At 41.0% G+C, this 21,782-nt stretch overlaps 1 protein-coding gene across 3 annotated transcripts in view; it reads right to left on the bottom strand.

Moving 5' to 3' along the window:
• Positions 1–21,782, bottom strand: part of PDGFD (platelet derived growth factor D) — a 180,277-nt gene that overhangs the window by 40,105 nt on the left and 118,390 nt on the right. For 2 of the 3 annotated variants that reach the window (XM_054015567.1, XM_054015566.1), the window contains exon 4: positions 2,938–2,997. The exons of the other annotated variant lie outside the window; for it this stretch is intronic. In XM_054015567.1, the coding sequence (XP_053871542.1) occupies positions 2,938–2,997 (60 nt within the window). The remainder of the gene's footprint in view (positions 1–2,937; positions 2,998–21,782) is intronic. 3 annotated transcript variants of the gene reach the window in all.

Below are 21,782 nucleotides of genomic sequence, written 5' to 3'. Positions count from 1 at the left end.
TGGATTTGCAGGATACGTCAAACCAATAAAAGTAAGGAGAATTCACACCTTCTTGGGTTATAAAATTTCTATTCAGGACTTTATAAGGAGTTCAACTCAGTTCACACACACAAAAAAGCTCAACTTTCTCAGAGCAATAGGCAATGAAGAGGAATTATTGTAGCTCAGATAACCTATTGGCAGCTACATCATGTGATGGACCCAAAAGTAACTTCAAAGCTGCCTCTGTTTTGTCCTGCCAAGAGCTAAATATTAGATTTATGAAAAGCGTGTGCCATCTGGCTTCTGTGACTGAGAGAAGACATAGAAGAACAGTGCAATGTGAGGGGGCTCAGAGTTACCACATCATGCACTTCTTGTTAGTTACTTAAACATTCAACATATTGTGAGTTTCATAAGACACATTGGCAGCTCTTTTCTAATCCGAACCAGACCATTAGTTCATTTGGTCTCCATTATGATTCATTACTATTCTATTAGTGATGATGAAGTCTTTCTGTCTTATTGTGAATGGGATATGCAGTTTTGTAGAAGTTCAGTTGTTGTTGAATCAGGTCATTATATACTGAACCACAAGACTGGGGACTGGACATAATGGCTCTGCTGGGTGAAAGATCTCATTCTGGGGTTATTGATGGGCTCCAGCACTTTAGGCTAGAGGCAGATGGCAGAAGTGCTGCTCTAAGCCTCGTGAGGAAAAGCATGAGGTGTGATTCAGTGATTTGAGCTCAAGCCTGGGAACAGGAAAATGCATATATGCTTACCCAAATGTATTTTTTTCCAGTGGGTATTTAGGGTGTTTGCAGGTTTGGGAGGTGGAACTCAAACCTGTCAATCATTGCCAGGCTCTTTGGTAGGAGCAGAGTTTAACTATGCCAGTGACTGACAGGTTAAAGTTCTGCCCTACCATGCTGACTGAAGACCCACAGTAGAATCTGTGAACCTCTTTATGCTGAAGAATTAGGCATTCCTGAGGTCTCAACCTGACTCTGTGGTCATGGGCAAATAGCTCATCTTCGCTGCCTCAGTTTCCCTAGCTATGAAATAAGGTTATTGATACTTACTGCCTAACTGTGGTGTGCTCTGTGGGGAAGGAATGAGTGTCTAGTAGCTGTGGCACTGAACTGGACCAAGAGACCTGGGCTCAGCTTCTGGCTCAGCCACAGGCTTCCCAGCCTCAGGTCCCCATCTGTAGAATGGGGATAATACTTCCCTACCTCTCAGGAGTGCTGGGATGATAAATAATTATAATAATTCTAAAGTGCTCTGATACTATGGTGATAAGGGCCATATAAGCACATACAACAAATAGAAACAACGATCTTGTGAAGGGCTTTCCATAGGAAAAGGGTTGTGGATTATTATTTTACATTTTTGGCACTTTACTATGGTGAGAGCAATCACTGTGACAATGTTTTCAGTATCAGAGGGGTAGCCGTGTTAGTCTGAATCTGTAAAAAGCAACAGAGGGTCCTGTGGCACCTTTAGGACTAACAGAAGTATAGGAGCATAAGCTTTCGTGGGTAAGAACCTCTCTTCTTTTGGCATCTGAAGAAGTGAGGTTCTCACGAGGTGCTCCCAATACTTCTGTTAGTCTTAAAGGTGCCACAGGACCCTCTAATGTTTTCAGTGTAATTTGATCTCAGGATCACAGCTACCTGATGAGGGAGCTTTTCTTTTACATTTTCAAAGACAATTTCCCATTTTTTTTTCAAACAACATATTGTGTCAGATAAAAATGCACAAACCTTTTTAAAACAAAACAAAACAAAACAAAACATGTTAGGAGGAGGAAAAATAGTTATCACAGAAGGAGAACATGATTTACCAAATACCACCCTAATATCCTCTCCATGGTATGTCTAATAGAGCCAGGCCCTCGATAGTACTATTACTCTGAATTAGGACTCATATAACAGATTTAATCCAAGGATCTCAAAGCACTTTACTGTGGAGGTTAAGTATTGTAACAGTATCATCATCATCACCAGTATTTTCCAAGCTTAAGATTTGCTTAATTCGGGTTTGCGTAACCTGGGGGGCGTCTGTATTTGTTATATAAAAGGAGTTGTCAAGTGAATACACTCTGTGAGTGTGGGACTGGACAATGCAACATATGGCAGAGGGACTGTATCTTTACCAAGTCTGATGCTGGCATTACTCTCCCACATGGTGTGGTCCCAGAGTCCAAGAGTATGTTTACATTGCAATTAAACATCCACAGCTGGAGAGGGTTTCAGAGCATGGGCTCCAGCCTGAGCCCAAAATGCCTACACTGCAATTAAACAGCACCAAAGCGGGAGCACTGCAAACCTCAGTCAGCTAACATGGCCTATCCATGGGTATTTAATTGCAGTGTAGACATACCCTAAGTTTTCCTTGAAAATGCTGCCAGGAGCTCATTTTTTGTCTGTGACATAAATCAAATAAAGTGAAGGAGTTGGGAGATTTTTAATTGGGGTTTCTTTTTTTAAAAGTCATATTTAGTTACACAAAATGAGGTGTCAAATTAAGATTTAATTTAATTGCTGCTGCTACAAAAAAATCTTCAATAATGAAAATTCAAAAAAGTTAATCCGTTCTCCTACCGGCTTGCCTTTAATGCTAATTATTGCAAAATATGCTCATGTGTTTAGACCAAGAAACTTTATATCTCAAAATGTAAAGGAATTTTTTTATTGGGAGGATTCAGTTTGAAAGTGCTAAGTATTTATCCACTGGCCATCCCACGTGACTAAAATAGCTGCTGACATTTCTTGCCTTCCACCCTCCACTCCCTAAAAATTATTGACAGTCTAGAACGAGTTTGAAGAACACGTCTCACTTAATCTCCTGCTTACAGCTCAAGCAGTAGTTCCCCTGTGCAGATGCATTTACATTGGGCTGAAAACCATTCTACCAATCCTTTCACGGGCAAAATAGTAACAAGCTACTTACTGAGACAGAGCTTGTGACTGACTCCCAGTTGGTTTCTGATGCTGCAGGCTGGAAATCATCCTAAAGGGGAAAAACCCATAGGAAAAATCACAGTCATGGCAATGTCCTAAAGTTAACTACCAGACCTTAAACAATGTCTCAGTGTTCGGTGTCCTTCACCCTTTTGAAACCTCTTCCATAGAAGAGATCTCTGCTTTTCTTCTCCATCCTTTATGAATTAGCTCTTTAGGGCAGAGACAGTTATGTATTCTATGTTTGTACAGCACCTAGCAAAATGGGGTTAAGGTCTTTAGGTGCTATTGTAATATAAATATGAAATAATAAATAAAAATACTTGTTTCAAACATTATGGGAACAAGCCATTTATATTAGAAGTGCCGTTATCACAACAACAAAAATAATAATCGTCAGTTCCAGATGGAATATAGCCTGGATGTCTGTACAGTAATAGGAAACAATTACTTAATGGTGGACAGGCCAATTTGAGACAAATCTAGTAACACAGAGGAATTATTTGGCTCCATGACAGTTTTGTCCACTGCCAGTTAAAAAATTATTTATTCCAACTAGAAGTATTAAAAGACCAAGAAATGAAGGCTATATTCAATAAATCTTGGGGCACTGGAGAAGTTCCAGAAGACTGGAGGAAAGTTGTCTGAAGGACAGAAAATTGTGCCAATTTTTTAAAGGGTGAACAGGGTGGCCTAGGTAATTGTAGGCCAGTCAGCCTGACATTGGTCCTGAGCAAAATAATGGAGTGACTCATACGGGACTTGATTAATAAAAACTAACGAAGGGTAATGCAATTAATGCACATCAATACGGGTTTATGGAAAATAGATCCTGTCAAACTAACTTGAAATTACAAGTTTGATTGATAAAGTTAATAGTGTTGCTGTAATACGCTTACACTTCTGCAAGGGGTTTGACTTAGTACCACATGACATTTTGATAAAAAACTACAATGTTGTAAACTTAACATGGCACACATTAAATGGATTAAAAACTGGCTAACTGATAGGTCTCAAAATGTAACAGTGGGAAACTGTCATCGAGCATATCTGTTTCAGTGGGTTCCCTCAGTGATTAGTTTGTGGACCTACACTAGTTAACATTTTTTTTCAATGATATGGAAGAAAACATAAAATCATCACTGATAAAGTTTGCAGATGACACAAAAATTGGGAGACTTGTAAATATTGAAGAGGCCAGGTCTCTGATTCAGAGCAATCTGGATTTGTTGGTAAACTATGTGCAAGCAAGCAATATGCATTTTAATATGCCTAAATGTAAATGTATACCTCTTGGAGCAAAGAATATAGACCATACTTGCATGATGAGGAACTCTTTCCTGGGAAGCAGTGACTGAAAAAGGTTTGGGGGTTGTGGTAGATAATCAGCTGAACATGAGCTTCCAATGTGACCAAAAGAGCGAATCTAATCTTTCGATGCATTAGCCCTTGATAAATTGGAACCCTCTGGAGAGAGTTCAGAGAAGAGCCACGAGAATGATTAAAGGATTAGAAAATCTACCTTATAGTGATAAACTCAAGGAGCTCAATCTATTTTGCTTAACAAAGAGAAAGTTAAGGAGTGACTTGATTACAGTCTAAGTATTTACATGGGGAACAAATATTTAAAAATGGACTCTTCAATCTAGCAGAGAAAGGTATAACACAATCCAATGGCAAAGTTGAAACTTTGAAAAATTGAGGCTGGAAATAAGGTATACATTTTTAACAGTGAATGTGAAACAGTGAAAGTAAGTAAATGGTTGCAATGGTTAATAAGTGTCATGGTGGTTCTCCATCACTGACAATTTTAAAATCATAATTGGATGTTTTGCTAAAAGATATGCTCTAGGAATTATTTTAGGGAAGCTCTATGGTATAATGTGCTGTAGAGGAGTTCAAACGAGATGATCACAATGGTCCCTTCTGGCCTTAGAATCTATGAATCTCTAGAATCTATGAATCTATACAAAATTTTTGAAATACAAACACAGCCTGATATTCAGCTTGTGCAAAATATATAAATCAGTCCTAATAACAGAACTTCATGATAAATGCATTTAAACGATAGGGCCAGATCCTCAGCTATACCAATTTACACCAACTGAAAATACGCCCTGCAACATGTTTTAATTTGGTAGTCAATACAGGGTGGAACTGGAGGACCAGATTCTCCACTGGTTTAAATCAGCATTGCTCTATTGACTTTAATTGCAAGTAAGATCACACAGGTGCACACACACACACACACACACACACAATTACGTGGTGTGAATATGACACAAGAGAATTTAATGTAAAGCCTGCTAGACTATCAATAAATTTGTCATAGCTTTCTCTCTTCCACAGTCAGGAAGGAACCTAGCTATTTTCAAATCCGGAGTCCACATGCATAGCTAAATATAATGCTCTACATTTTGCTAAAGAGCACAGTAAAAAATATTAAATGTCCAAAAATTCATAAGCTTGCTTATTCAAAGCTTTCGTTAGCTCTCTTGCTCTCTTCCTGAAGTGCTTCTTTCCCTCAGTCCACCCTCTACCTGAGATAATCAAAACCACAATGATTTCTTTAGGTACCTTCGGGTTAAAAATTTTAGGTTATCCAATTAGAGAACACAAACTATACGTCATTTAGGTGGCAAATGAAATTGTAGATATCCAACTGTGAATATTTAAAGTGGACAATTTGCAAACAATCCACAGACAATTTATTTGCACAAATTATGTATTATTGTAAAAGCAAATGCTATAACCAGTTCACAAACAACACAGGAAAAAGGACGTTTGCCAAATTACTTTGAAATTGTTCATCTAGTTCTAGTTAACAGTCTTACTTTGATGTTAGGTAGGAACCAATTCAACAGGCCCACAGATCCCTGATAACATTTGCCAGTTTCAGAACTTTGCAACCAACTCCCCCCATCATTAATTACCCTTCTGCACTCCCAAGAGAAGTGGCATTGAGTTCTGAAGCATTAATTTAACACAGGGACAATCTGTATTCTCAACTGTTTACAGGAGACTACAGACACGATATCTTCTTATGCTTGAAATGACTCTACTCTCTTATGTTACCTAATATTAGATATAAGGAAACAGTGATTTTTTTTTGAGATAGCTGTTGCCAAATTGTTGAGATTATTAGGTGCACCACCTGCTTCTTGGATCTTACTGACTGCACATTTTGTTTTGGTGATTATACTTCATCTACTAAAACTCAACATAAACCATTCATTGCTAGATGGCTTTGTTCTACCACCCTTTAAAGCAGCTGCAGCCACTTCTGGCTTCTAAAGAGCTTTCAACCCAAACACAGTTTTGAGTTAATTATAATCTATTGGCTCCAGCTTCCAGTTATTTAAAGGAATGACATCAAAGTAGTTTCTTTTCTCCTTTGCCTTCCCTATTCATAACAATCCCATGGACATCTGAGAGAGATGTTTAGGTATCACATACTATCTGATGAGCTCATGCTGATTTGTTTTTGTAGGGTTTGCACATGAGTACTAGGCTTCTGGCTATTTTGTAGTCATTATTTTCAAGCAGCAATAAACAAACATTTGTTTAAAAAAAACCCAAACTATATTTGCACTTAATATTGGAAAAATAGGGAGGTAACAATTTGGACCTTTCTGATTGAATTAAAGCTCCTACTCCCATTCTTCAGGACCCTGAATGGACTTGACCAGCCTCAGTCAAAGATTGCCTACCCATCCACAAACCACCAAGACGACCACATTCCACAGATACGATACAGCCAGTAAAACCCAGGACGATACTCTCAGGATCAAGGTACAGGGAAAATATCCCAGGGGTGGAGGGAACAGGAGATCTGAAAGGGCCTGAACCTGACATATCTAAGCCCCTCTCCCAGAAGAGTCATCATCTCCCAGGTAAAGGAAGAGAGAAAAGAAAAGTAAAAACTGAAGTCAGGAACATGGAAAAGCAGAAAAAGTTGATCCCTATTTGTGCTCAGACGCCAGAGTGATAAATGTCTTAGACACATCATAAAACGGACTGCGTAGAATTATCCTGATGTCAGAGATGATTTTGCTGAGTCATCAGATATTAGAAAAGGCATGTCCAATCAGTTCTAGTTTAGGAGCATAAAAGTAGTTGGAACATCTTACTGTGACATAAGGAAGTAGGGAATAGGACAGAGGAGGCCCTACAGGGAAAACCCTTGAAACAGCAAACCATAAGGAAAAATGTTTTAAATTCTGTTAATATTTAAATGAATAAAGGCAAGGAAGTAAATGCAAGGTGGGAATATTATCTGTTTACAGACAGACAGATCAGATTATAGAAGAACTTCCTGCATCCAGATTCTCATCACAGAAGTTACCCTAGTAAACATTAATATTCCAGGCACAAGTTGTGGCGAGACTAGGTTTTATTTCCCCCTTCTCCCCCCTCCCCCGTAATTGGCTTCAGTGCTGATATGCTTACAGAGGAGTGAACCCTGTAATCATCACATATAATAAAGTGACAGGTATTTAAGTGAAATAATAAAAAAATGGAAAGAATAGTGTTATATCAAGCAAGAAGCATTAGTAAAGCTACAACTCCATTAAAGAAACACTGTGATAAATACTCATACTTGTGCACTTGGGCTGTTTCATGATAATTTTTCAGGAGGTACTGTAGCACACAGCAACTTTGGTTTTGAAGATGAATAGAAATGACACAGGCATAAATTAGAAGCTGCCTGTAAATTTGCTCACTTACCATAATTTCAATTCATCACATAGTGTGTTTTCACTTTCTAATCCCTGCAGTATTTATTAATAGCTCTTCTAGGGGTGTCTAAGGATATCTACTTCCATAAAACAAGATATTGAGTAGGAACAGAGAAGCTGTATTACTTCTATATACAGTAGGGAAGAGACCACTACTCTGTCCTGTTCTGGTAGCCACACTATAAAAAAGATGCTGAAGAATTAGAAAAGGTTCTGAGAAAAGCTACAAGAATAGTTTGTCATCTGGAAATCATGCCTTGCAATGTAAAACTAAAGGAGGTCACTGTTGGGCATTGGTACACCTCGGTCCCTCCTATTCTCATGGCATGAGAGTAGAATTAGTATTCTGTGGGCTGTAATACTTCAGTCTAATTTCAATTGCTGGGATCAGTGTGTGGGGGCTGGGTGGTGTTGGTGGCCTGTGATGTACAGGTCAGACTAGATGATCTGGTGGTCCCTTCTGGCTTTAAACACTATGGCCTGGTCCCCACTAAGTCCCCAAATCGGACTAAGGTACGCAAATTCAGCTACGTTAATAACGTAGCTGAATTCGAAGTACCTTAGTCCGAACTTACCGCGGTCCAGACGCGGCAGGAAGTCTCCCCCCGTCGATGCCGCGTACTCCTCTCGGCGAGCTGGAGTACCGGCGCCGACTGTGAGCACTTCCGGGATCGATCCGGGATCGATTTATTGCGTCTTAACCAGACGCGATAAATCGATCCCAGAACATCGATGGCGTGCCGCCGGACCAGCCGGTAAGTGAAGACTAGGCCTATGACTCTGTGACTCTTAGGGGAAGGTTAAGCGGTGACTTGATCACGAGCTGTAATTATCTACACAAGGGGATATCTGATACTAGAAGGCTCTTTAGCTTACAAATGCATAAAAAGTGGCTGTAAACTGAAGTCAGCAAAGTTCAAATGGGAAATAAAGTACATATTTTAACAGTGAGGGTAATTAACCACTGAAACAAATTACCAAGGGATGTGGTAAATTCTTCATTGCTTGCAATCTTCAAATCATAGTTTGGATACCTTTCTTCAATTATATGCTCTAGTTAAACCACAAGTTATAGACTTGATGCACGAATCTATGGGTGAAATTCCATAACTTGTTATGCAGGAGGACAGGCTAAATGATCACAAGTCTCTCTGGCCTCAAACTCCGTGAATCTATGATTGAGTTTGCTGCTTGCTCACATTTTCAAACAAGCCTCAACCTGGATGCTGAAACCAGACCTGCCATTCTGCAACTGCAAATCACCTCCATGAATAAGTAACAGAATGGATGTGCCTACTACCTGATTTCCAGAAGGTTTCCCAGAATTTAGGAGTTAAATTACAGATTTAGGGCCTAATACAAAGCCCACTGATATCACTGGACTTCGGATTAGGCAATTAAAGTTAGCAGTACATTTAAAAAAAAACCTTTTTATCACCCCGTTAAAAGTATAATGATGTCTTCAACTGGATGCTCCCTTCCATTAGATAATGTATCTGTCCAAAGAAAATATCATAATCCATGGCAAACCAATCAATCTGATTGAATTAGCACTCCTGCATGTCTTATAAATGTAGAAAGAAGGTTATTGATAAGGAGGGTTGATAGGTTCATTTCCAGATATTCCTGCACTCATTAGCAACAGCAGCAATAAGAATAAACAGTAAACATTTGAAAGGCAGGAAGGGGATATGAGGACTTCCTTTCATTGATTGCCCTCATGGATAGAGGAAAAACAGCAGGTTAGCATTATAGAATTGATACCTCAAGATTGGCAGTGTTAGGAGAGACCCTGTGGAAAAGTCCTATAGAATTCAATAGGGATGAACCCAATACATTTCTACAGAAAATACCCTAAAACCCTATGGAATTTAATGGAAATGATATTCGTTTTGAAATTCATTGAGTTCCTGAAGCCCAGCTGCCACTAGATATCAGTAGCTATAATCCTATAATCAATTCTGGCTATGTTAATACGAGTGTGAAATGACATCCAGAATCACTTCTGATCAGTGCTGACATATTCACTTTTTATAGTAGAATAGTAAGTCTGAGATTCCAAACTCTATAGAAGAAGACTAAAGTTTTCAGCTATAATTATGATCTAAGTCAATCTCAGCTTGATGTGTCTATTTGGTGTGTCTCAATGGCTATTAGCCAGGATGGTCAGCGATGGTGTCCCTAGCCTCTGTTTGCCAGAAGCTGGGAATGGGCGACAGGGGATGGATCACTTGATGATTACCTGTTCTGTTCATTCCTTCTGGGGCACCTGGCATTGGCCCCTTGGGCTAGATTGGTCAATAATCCTCTTATTCCTTCCCCTGTTATTGGAATAACGGCGATGGGGTGAGGGGTATAGGTATGTTATAAGAAAGTCCAAGACACAGAACACTTGACATTTAAATAAACTATCTTAAAAGCAGGATAACATTTTATCCCATATAAGACAACAGCTCTGCCTTTGAAAAACAAGATGCCAACTAACATTAAGCTGCTGTTGAGCTTCCCCATCTGATGCATGTAGCAATGTGAGAGGCATAAGAATCTTCACTGGTATGATGTACAAAGTGTGCATTAGGTTTAATTATTTTCAATTTATAAAATATATCCATCCTCAGCCCTGGGTCTATAAGGGCCAGTTTGTTAACATCAAGGACCGGGTGCATGCCACAAAGTTAAATGATTGTGAACAAAATGTAAATCAACAGCATTAAATGTAAATATTTAGCTGTCACTCTGAGGTCATTTTTAATGGAGATGCAGATTTTAGCACTACACTGGGCACGATGCTGAATAGATGCTTACTGGCATGAGTTCTGCTGCAGGAGTTCAAAGCTGTGTACTAACGGTGGTGGAGAAGGTGGTTTTGTAACACCAGTTCTCCCTGCTTGAACACACTGACCCCAGGAGTCGGAATCTCATTCTTAATGCAGAATCCAATGCCATTGAGAGGACTCTGGTGAACTTCTGTCATGCTGACTGACAGTGTTTGGAGGCAGCTTCCTCAGTAATAGGTAAAAGCTGCCCTGAGCAAAATTGAACCTGCCCCCACCCCAAAAAATAAAAAAACATTGACAATTTACTAGTCCGACAGCACCCATGTGAGCAAAGAAGTCCTTCAAATTAACAGAAAGCACTGACAGCATGTGTAGTTAAGCTAGTATTACTCTTGGTGTGACTGATTCCAAAGTGTGCCCATACTAAGTGGTCCTGTAATTAGGGTCATGCATGGGGAAAACATTCAAGAAGGAAAAACTCCTAGAAAACAAGATTATTTTTCCTGCACCCTTGTTTCTAGGAAATTTAAGCACATTCCACATATTATGGAAAATAAAACATAAAATTCACTTACAAATATAACCTATGTATATTTAATATTCCAAATTCTCTGCTTTCTCATTAGGATGATTTGTTGAGTGCTCTGACGTGCTCAGGAAATGCTGAGCTGAGATTTGGGTGAAACACAAGGTGGGGAAAATGATTTAACTGAATCTAAGCAGATTCAGCTCTAATGCTGGGATACAATGTAAAAAAATACCGGGGAGGGACATTAGCTGCTCCAACAGCAATCCCAGCTATTGATTTCTTTTGAAGGTTCCATTTGTTTTGAGTTCACTTTCAAGGAAATCCATTTCATTTTGCAGTAAACATGCCTCAGAAGCATGTGTCATGTTCAGAGGGATAATGCAAAGCAAAACACTTTGTTCACCCTCGCGCTTTGACTGGCAGACGTGGCCCTTTTAAGGACATGCTATATAAACTTTCTATGATAATAACAACAATAGAAAAAAACAACAACCACCCAAACCCCAAGAATCACAACTTTGCAGAATACAAGCATCGTCTTCTGCCAGCTTTTTGGTTTCCTTATGGGATCAAAAGCTGCTGATTTAGTGCAAACAATGAAGAATATTGCTTATTTGGATTATTTTAACCTGACCACAGCCTAATAATTAGAGAAGGAAAAAAAGCAACTTAGTTTTAAGCACCAGTTCTATGTGTTTCCACAAATTATTACTCGTGTTAAAACTTTTCACACTTCTGTTTTTTACCTACTATTGTTACAAGTAACACTTAAGATTCCTATAACTGATATAGATTACATAGAAATAACATTTTTCTATATTCTTTTCCAATTTGTTTACAAGATTCCAATTAAAAAAAATGTAAACGGAGAAAAAGAATCAGAACCGGATACTGTACTCAATGGTAGGGGGAAACTCAAAGAACTAATGCCAAACAAAGGCTGGGGGTGATAACAGAGGAAAAACTTGATGCTAGTTTGCAGTGTGATACAGTGACACAAAAAGCCAAGGCGACTTTGGGCTGCATACACAGATACCACATCATGGACCAGGGAGGTGATAGCTCTGCTCTCTGCAGCACTAGGGATACCCTATTGTCTAATGAGGAGCTCCAAGAAGCATTATGGCTCTTAGGTACCATACCTCACAGAGCAACCAGTCACACTGCGGGAGCACAGCTGTTATTACACACCTCTTAAGGGGCAGTAGCATGCCCTCCCCTCTGTGGGGCGGGGTGGGTGGGGTCACATCTCTGTCTCCATCCATCTCCCATGGCTGTGCTGGAGGGAAGCAGTCACTGTGCTCAGGTGAGTGCAAGGTCTGCCACTGTGGTTGTCCCTGCATGGAGACTAAAGGAAGGAAACACTGGGAGGAGGCTCTCTGCACCTTCAGGCAGGAACCTTTCACTATCTGGCCCTAAGTTTTGAGTCTTTACTGAGCACCTGTCAGTGTTTTTTTAAACTACAATCAGGCTATAGCTGGTAATTTTTAACTTTGATTTGTTTTAATGTTACTTACCTTCCCCACCCCCTTCTTTGTTCAGGCTGAGAACCTCTAGTAAACAGGCACTGCTGAAGCAGAAAACCTACATTTGTGCTAGTCCAGGGATATCATGGAGTTCTCAATATAAGAACTTACCATGTTTTTAATCTATTTCTTAAAGCATCTGGAAAATGTACTTGACCAGCACTGAGCCAGCAGTGCAAGCACTGAAAGCTACTGCTAAGGTGAGAAGGCAGAGAGTTTACTTTCACACATTTGTGATGGAGATAAATTACATATTCGGGGAATGGAGTGTCCTATTTTTTGCTTCCTTGCATTACCTGACCTGAGTGCCTTTTCTTCTCAGAGATTTAGTAATGCTGATTTTTCCTTATGAACTCACATGTTTATAGAAAAGGGAGTGGATGTCATAAGCTAAAACATGATGGATAGGTGCTGGCTGGCTGACTGTTATTTACATACATAAAATGATTATGCAGGGCCTTATTTACATTATGCACCCTTACAGGACAGGAGGCACTCAGCTATAAAGGCATATATTACACTACACATTCTGATAGCGCCTAAAGCATTCACAAAATAACCTGGATCAGGTGGGGTGCAGATATTCCTTGCAGATAGCCTTAGCCCTTGTCTTCTCAGCAGCTGAATATTGCAGGCCCTTATGGACAGGTAACGTAGATCCGAAACTTATCAGCATGCAACTGAACACTGCTCTGAAAATTGTCACAGGAGTGCTGAAGTCAACACCAACAGTCTGGCTCCCCGTGTTTGTGCATATCATGCCACCATCCCTCCGAAGACAAGAAGCCACAATACAAGAATACCACCATACAACCAACCCAGGCTTGCTCATCTACAAAGATCTCCAACTCCTTCCAAAATGTTGCCTTAAGTCCAGGAACCCCTTCTGGTTAGCTGTCAAAATCTCAAGACGTTCACCAAAAGACAAGTGACAGATACTGTGGGAAAACAGTGGGGCCAAGAAACAAGACCTTATTATGGATCCTAAAGACCATCCACTTGCCTTCACCATGGCACGTAAGATATGGATCACAGCAAACCACATTTGAATCTCACACAGGCATTGCAATTACTTGCTACACAAATGGGAAATGAAAGACAGCCCGTTATATGAATGTGGAGAAGACATCCAAACCATGGAACATCTAGTGAACCTCTGCTCTCTAAGACCCTTCTCTGGAGGGCCAAGTTTTATTCATTTCATGCCACTGGAAGCAACTGAGCAGATGGCAAGCTGAGATGTCGACCTTTAATGTTACTTTTCAAGTTGCCATACAAAAGACAAACAGGCAAGACAGTTGATGTAAATTACCCTGGCTCCAGCGAAGACAGCAGAGCTATTCTGATTTATACCAGCAGAAGATCTGGCCCTACATTTCAAGACGATTTTCACAAGGAAAAGGACTTGAGACTATTAGTTTTATTTTAACTTAAAAAAGAAATCAGAGATTCTCCTTTAGAAGGACAAGATGTTAAATGGGTCCACTTTGCTCATCAGTAGTATTAACTCTGTCATTCAGGATGATGGCAGAGAGTGGAAAGAGAATAACTAAGGCCCAGATCCACACAGGTATTTAGGATCTTCACTTTCTTTGAAATCAATGGATCCTTTGTGGATCTGGGTCTAAGTGACTAACATCCACATAAGAGCTTTTGTAGAATTTACCGACACCAAGCCGCAACATGAACCCACATGCAGTAAATCCAACAATCAGGACCCATGCACTTCTCCACTAGGGCCCCGCTCCTGCAAACATGAGACTACTCAAAGGAGCAAAGTGAAGTGTGTGTTTGTTTGCAGGTGTGGGGCCTAGTTGGGGGAAGTGATGTGCCATTTGCATGGAGTCAAGGGCGTGAGAAGAGAGAAATGCTGTAACGAGTTTTTCAGTCATATGGAAACTTTTATTGCAAGAAATGCTGTATACACTGAAATATATTGGGAAACAGGCACTCATTAAAAATGAGCATTTCTACAGCTGGGAACAACAGCCATAGTCTATTGCACCTGCAGCACAGAATAACGGGACCTTGAAAACGAGTTTCCCTCTTGCCATATAGCTCTGTTTTATATATTTAAAATAGTTCACCAAGCAAAAGCCATTAAGATGAATTAATCTTGTTTGCAAGGACATCCCTAGGTCAGAGAAGAGAAAGCCATCCACATCCACATTTGATACCGCTGAATAACAACATGTACATGGATTCCTCAGCTCTAAACAACAACAACATTTTTAGGCCTTGATCCTGCAGGCAACTTTTGTATGGGCCTACTCCTGTGCCTATGCAGAGTCATTTACCGGATCAAGGCTTTAATTATTAATCAGTCCAAGTTCTTCTCACAGACAATGAGACTATAGCCCAGACAAACTGGACTGTGTTTTTGTTGGAATTATAAAATTAGTGGATTTGACGGGAGAGCAGGAAACGTGATACATCTCTGTTCTAGCAGAGCATTTGTAACAGCGTCTCATAAAATCTTATTTCAAAAATAATTCAATTCAGCCTGGATACAAACAGTCATGTGGATTCAAAAGTAGATGAGGGAATGCTTACAAAGGGTTATCTCAAATAGTAAAGCATTCAGCTGTGAGGCAGTGTCTAGTGGAGTAGTTCAGGGATCAGTGGTAGGTAGAGTATGATTTCATTTAGACATAAATTTGATGACCAGCTTTATTTATTTCCAGAAAATGGAGTAAGAAGTACGAGAACAACATTTTCAGATTATATTACATTAGGAGGAGCTGTGAACACTTGAGGGCATGGAGAGATTAAAAAGATGGTCAGAAATAACACAAAGGTGAAAGCTAATACATCCCAGTCTCAGATATTCCAAGGGAAAGAAAAACCTGGAAGCTTTAGGGCTGAGGGCATGTTTACATTGCCCTGCAGTTTAGAGTAAGGGGGTGTTAATAGCAGTGCGCACCAAAGTGCTGTACTGTAACTCCCCCATGTGGACATTGCAGGCACAAACTTAAAGGTCCAGAGTTCGTACTAATGTAGTCCTCTTCAAAGAGCACCATGAAGTTTGTGCCTCTACTGCAATCCACCCCTTTAGTCCTAATAGTGGGGCAGCGTAGACATGCTCTTACAGCCTGTGCTGTCGTGTTTTCGTTGCTATTTTTTGTCACTCTAGCTAGATTAAAGATAGCATAGGTATGTTTACCCAAGCTGCAAACACACCTCCAAATGCAGTGTAGACTTTCCCTAAGATGACAGTAGAAAGCAAATTAGACACGTGTTTCCACTGTTTTATGACAGTCAAAGGGGACAGTGTAATTTTGAGTTAAATATGCAGAAGCAGAGGCAATAGTGTCTCCCTACACAGATCCAGTGCGATCTCACTTGGATCTTTGGATTCAGCTCATCTCACTTCTAGAAAGACATTGGAATCGGGTGGGGAGGGACTGATCTATTGGGAGTTCAGAGAAGAGCAACAAAAATGGTGAGGAGGTTGGAGGGACTGATCTATGTGCAAAGTTAAAAAGCTAAATATGGACATTATTGCTTGTCTAAGAGATAACTAAGGGGTTGGGGGCCCGAAGACACTCTACAATATCTGAAGGATTTAAACACCAATGAGAAAAAGAGAGTTCTTTATCATAATGGAAGGAGGTATAATAGCAAGGAATGGGATGACATTAAGACAGGGAAAATTAAGGCTATCAAGGCAAAAATTATTTCTGATAGTGTGATTTATTAGTTTGTGTCTTCATCTCTACTTGACATATTTAAAGCTTTACTGGACAAAACACTAATAAATGTACAATAAATAAATGCCATTCCTGCACTTGGAGAAAGATGGACTAGATGACCTGAAAGCTTTTTAAAATTGTTAGATTTTATGATTGTCTGCAGCTATGCTATAACAGAACAAACCAACCACAAAAACTAAGCTAAAATGACTCTTAAAACACGGACTGTTATTTAATCAAAGGCTATAAGTATTTCCGAGTGGTTATAGCTGTTACAACAAATAAGGTGATAATTTATTCTCTAAACAATGTATTCTGCAAACCATCATACCCACATTTTACCTAGTGCAGAGATGTTTTTCTAGATTCCAAAGAATGACAACACACCACTCTGAAGCAATTCTGAGTATGAAATGGATATTGAAGTACAAGCCTGAGATAAACACTCTAGAAGTCTGTGTCAGCCTTTATAAGGTAACATTGACGTGTAGTGGAATAAATAATATTGGTTTAATTCAAAACTGGAAGTCGAGCCTCAGAGGCCCACCTCTCTGCAAGACTGGAAAGACACACAAGTCTTGTTTTCATTTAAAAGACATCAATAACCTAGCCTCTTGTAAAGGCTTTTCACAAGTTTTTCAATATGGTTTTAAAGGGAGCTTGGGAGTCCAACATATGTCTACATTCACCAGTCATCTCCTGCAGAAATCTGTTAAGCAGAAGTAACCTTAAGGAAACAGATGGAGTTCCTTCTTTTCTCTGTACAGTATCTACATAGGGCTAGATTCATAAAAGGATTTAGGCACCTACCTGCCACTTTAGGCATCTAAATCCCAAATTTACAAATAGATTTGAACAGGGATCTGCCACCTCTAACCAGTGGGTTATGGGGTATTTTGATGTAGGGCTCCCTCAGTCTCTGTGGCAGCTGTTCGACTGTGGCCAAGTAATTAGACAGTCAAGTAACTGGGCCAAAGAGAGAGCGCACATAGGCATGAGATCGCTATATAGCTTGGTGATTAGAGCACCCCCCCCACCCCCCAGGATCCAATCCCCCTGCTCCAATGGCTATTTATTTATCCAGATTTATGCATCTCTAGTATTCACAAATCTGTGTTCTGTACCCTTTGTTTTGTCTCATTACTAACATGACTGTAAACAGAGCCCTGCACGGACACAAAAATGTGTATCCGCATCCAATCTGCGATCCGCAAAAATTATCTGAGGCTATCCGCAGATATCCGTGGATTTACAGAGCTCTACTTACGGCGTCCAGGCTGAGGCTCCGAGGCACACCCCCTGCTGGAGCTGGGTTGGGGAGAGCCACGCAGGCAACTGTGGGGAGCTGATGCGGAGTCGCGGACCCTCCACCTGCCCTTGGCTGTGGGGGAAGCCTGGGGGGGCAGGAACACAGCTGGGGGCTGCCCTCAGCCCCCCCCCATGCATTGTGGGCAGGTGGAGGATCCGCCACGGCTTCCCCACAGCTTCCCGGCTGGGATCTATGCTGGCTTGGCTGGGGGGAATGGAGGGTGGGGCCTTGGGTGGGAAAAAGAGAAGGGAGAGGGGTCCGCCTCTGTGAAAAGTGGACAGGCAAAGCCCCCCGTTCCGGCGCCACTGGTCACTGCTGTGTGGTGACCTGTGGAGCTGCCCGGGGGCTGCTCGGGCCCCTCACCCAGGGCAGGTGGGGGGTCTGCCGCGGTTCTCTGCTGCTGCCCACCCGGCTCTTATAGCTGGGCTATCCACGGATATAAAGCAGATACCGGCAGATTTGCAGGGCTCCAACTGTAAATTATTTGAGGCAGGGAAGGCCTTTTTCTTTGTATAGCACCCAGAAAAAAGTGGCCTTCACTGAATAAGGCCTCAGGGAGCTACTGTAAGAAATAATAAATACATGTTTCTTAGATGCCAATGTATATCATATACACTCCTGGTAGTGAGTTAGCCCTTCCCCTATTTTCCTGGCTATAAGTTACCTTGATCTTTTAGAAAAGCAAGAATTCCCTCTTTCACCTTAAATCACATACACAATAAACTTCTTAGTTAACTATCACAACTGCTAGGTGCTACCAGCAGAGAACCCCGGTTCTTTAAAATCTAAAGCTGTTAATGCATCTCATTGACCCATTCCTTTAAAGAGTTGCTACATTCTATTATTTATTATTGTACTGTACTTGAGCTCATAACTAATGTTTGTCTAATCTTTGGATGATACAAAGTGCTGTATATAGTAAGGGCTAAATAGTACCATCATGCACTTGAATTCTTGCCATTCCTTACCCAGAGTTCAAGAGTCTTATAGTGGTGTGAATCCATTAGGCTCCTAACCATGCCTTCCCTACCTTTAACCCAGTAAAGAAGACTTTCAACAGGAATCTGACACAATTAGGATTGTTGTTATGGGAAAACAGGTAGACAATACTGTACGGTAAGTGAGTCAAATGTGAACTAAGCAGTCAAAGTATCAGGGAATGATGAGGAGAAAGGGCTAACTTTTCACCACTCTGCAGCTGGGAAAACACAGACTCAAATTTATTTTTAGGTGAAAATGATCGCTTTGTCAGTTGAAGTCTGACAGATGTCTATAACTGTTGTCTATTTGTCCTCTCCTTCAGCTCTTCCTCCCACCTTGCCAAAAGCTTTGTATTTCCCCCCTCTGCCTCCCCGTGACTGACTTCCACATCTATAACCTCCACCCCCACCCACCTGCCTCTTCACCACCTTTGATACTCTCCAAAAACCCAGCTCTCCTAATTCCGATGCTTCCCATCAGGTAGCGTTCTTGCCAGGAAAACAACAACACTGAACTGGTCACCTGCTTCTTGTCCCCCTGCTTTCAAGCATGTCACTAACTTTCCTAAACCTGCACCCTTTATTCTTCCTGCCTGCTGCCTTGGCACATCTCTCCATCCCTTCATTACCATGCTCTTTAACAACAGTGACTACTCCCAACCCTTACTGCTATTCTGTCCTCTGCAACTCGGGTGCTGCCCACTCAGCTTCACTGAGATACAAAGGTGACAACTGATCTTTTTCTTGGCCAAGCCCACAGGCCTTTTCTCCATCCTCATCTTTCTCAGTCCTCCTCCTCAACTTCCTCTCTGAGTTTTTGTGTCTCTTTGCTTATATGTTTTTTCTCCTGCCTCTGACCACTCCGTTAGCCTCTCCATAGGTGGTCCCATTTCCTCCTCTTTCACTCTGTGTTGCTCTCACTAGCCTTCATTCTTGGTTCCCTCTTCTTCCTCTTCTTTCTTACCCATGGGTGCCTTAATCTTCTCGCTTTAAGAATAATTTCTAGCCCAGTGACTCTCATATTAATCCCTCCACTCCTGATCTCTCTCTTTGTGGTCACATCTGTGACTGGCTCACTACAACCCTTCTGTTTATTCTCCGACACAGCAGCAAAATCAGACCTGTTCATGTCTTTCCCCTCAACTCCTCTCAGCACCCTCTTTCCACCAGAGAACATAATTCCTCCATCCTCCCCCAACCTCAGTGTCATCTGTGACTCATAACCTGGCTTAAAACCATCATAGGGAGAATTCTAGTGGTACTAAAAGACTTGTGGGACTGGAGAGAGACCACACTTCAGTGGTAACAAGACTATATTGCTATAATTCACTGTATCTGGGACTGCAGAAATAAGCAGAGAAGGGGATCCAGCTTCTTCAGAATGGGGCTGGCTGCTTCTCCATGACCCATGCCACCCCAAGCACATCATCCCTGTACTGCTACTGACTCCCAGTCTACTTCTGCAGTCTGTGGGAGGCCTTAATCCTGACGTTCAAGGCCATCATCAAATCAGAGTCCAGCTATATCTATGGTCCCATATCCAACTGTGGTCCACCAAGACAGCTGCATGTCCCTGGAATGATGCGATTCAAAAAGCACACGAGGCTGGACACAAATCATCCTGAGCTGAAGAGGACTTAGCTGTGGAATGAGCTTCCCAAGTAGGTCACACTAATTCAGAGCATGACCACTCTGGCCTTGCTGAAGAACCTTCCACTCAGAGGAGCTTTCCCAACAGAACCAAAACAATGTGGGGGAAGGAAGAAGAAAACAGAAGACTCCATATATATCCCAAGCTGTACCTCCTATACTGATGAAAGAAGGAGAGCTGAAGTGCTTCACTTGTGATTTTGTCAAGCAGATCGAGTTTACAGGGGAAGCACTTAGATACTGTGGTGACAGAGCTACAGAAAACTGACAGTCAGACAGATTCTCCTCTCTTCTTTAGCTCAAGAGTTGGTGCTACACCTAGGCTATCCCCCACTGCAAAATTGTCCAGGGTCAGAGGAAGCACCAACTCAGTGCTCATGACTGGCAGCTCTCTTGAAGTGGGGGTGCCATTAACGGGGCAGACACTTGAAACAGGGCAAGGGACAGCTTGACAACAGCTGTTACAGGGATGATCAGGCTGGAGGTGCTTAGTAGCCTGCGTAGGCCGAGGCCTAGAGCTGGGTCTGTTCACCTTCATTGCCAAGCTGTTTCTTTCTCACTCCCTAATCCATAAATTGAGTGAAATTTTATGGCCTGTGATGTACAGGAAGTCAGACTAAATGATGTAATGATCCTTTCTGGCCTTAAACTTTATCAATGTATGATTTTCTCTCTATCCCTACTGCCATAATCATAGTCCGGACCTTGGACATTGCTCACCCATATGATTCCAGCCAACTTATCCTGGTTACACAACTCTCACTTTTGCTTCCTTTGCCCAATTCTTTTGTGCTTTCTAGTGTGCTTTCTAGTGTGCTGCTTTGTACATCTTAAAAGTTCTCTTTGCTCCTGTATGCCATACAACCTCACTCTCTTCATAACACTCTTATGAAGCAGATAAACTGAGGAATGGAATTTAGAACTGCAGAGTCCCAGCCTCTGCACTAATGAAGAGAAAACCGCCTTCCTCTACAAGAAAGGTAGAAGTTAGCCAAGGTCAGTGCAAACGTTAACTGAGTGAACAGTATGTTTCTTTTAACATGCAAACAGAGATTTGTAAACCTTTTCCTTGTGTGAGATTTATTCTTTTCTTTTCATGAGTATAGAACACTTAGTACTTTTTTTAATGCTTCTTTCTAATGTTACAATTGCTCCTAAACAAAATGACCACATATAATCTCCCAAATCCTTTGTTTACATATAAATGGGGAAGGAATTTTAAAGCCTTCGAGTTGGTCTTACATAATTAGAAAGAACTTCATTTCTCCCCTCTTTGTCCCTAGAAAGATGATTCCCTTGTTGACAATTTTATACGAGGGCGATGCACTCTGGACAAGAACACAGATGTTGGTTATCTGCCAGCATCTCAAGTAAACAGGAGTTTCATCACATGAAGTATTAGTTTTTTTGTTGTACAGTGTTTATGAAAATATCCATCCTGTCTAGCATACATGGGAAATCAAAACTTAATCAGTGAAAAATGATCAGGACAGTGAGTGATAAGTGTGTGTGTAATATATATATACATAATATCTCACATCCCTGTAATGTGATTTATCTCATTCCTGATCATTTCATTAACAAAACCAAAATCACTCACCTGCCCCCCCCTCAACCCCCCTCCCCCCAAAA

The sequence above is a fragment of the Malaclemys terrapin genome, chromosome 1 (assembly GCF_027887155.1).
Source record: "Malaclemys terrapin pileata isolate rMalTer1 chromosome 1, rMalTer1.hap1, whole genome shotgun sequence".
Lineage (NCBI taxonomy): Eukaryota > Metazoa > Chordata > Testudines > Emydidae > Malaclemys > Malaclemys terrapin.
This window is presented reverse-complemented; position numbering and strand designations above follow the sequence as displayed.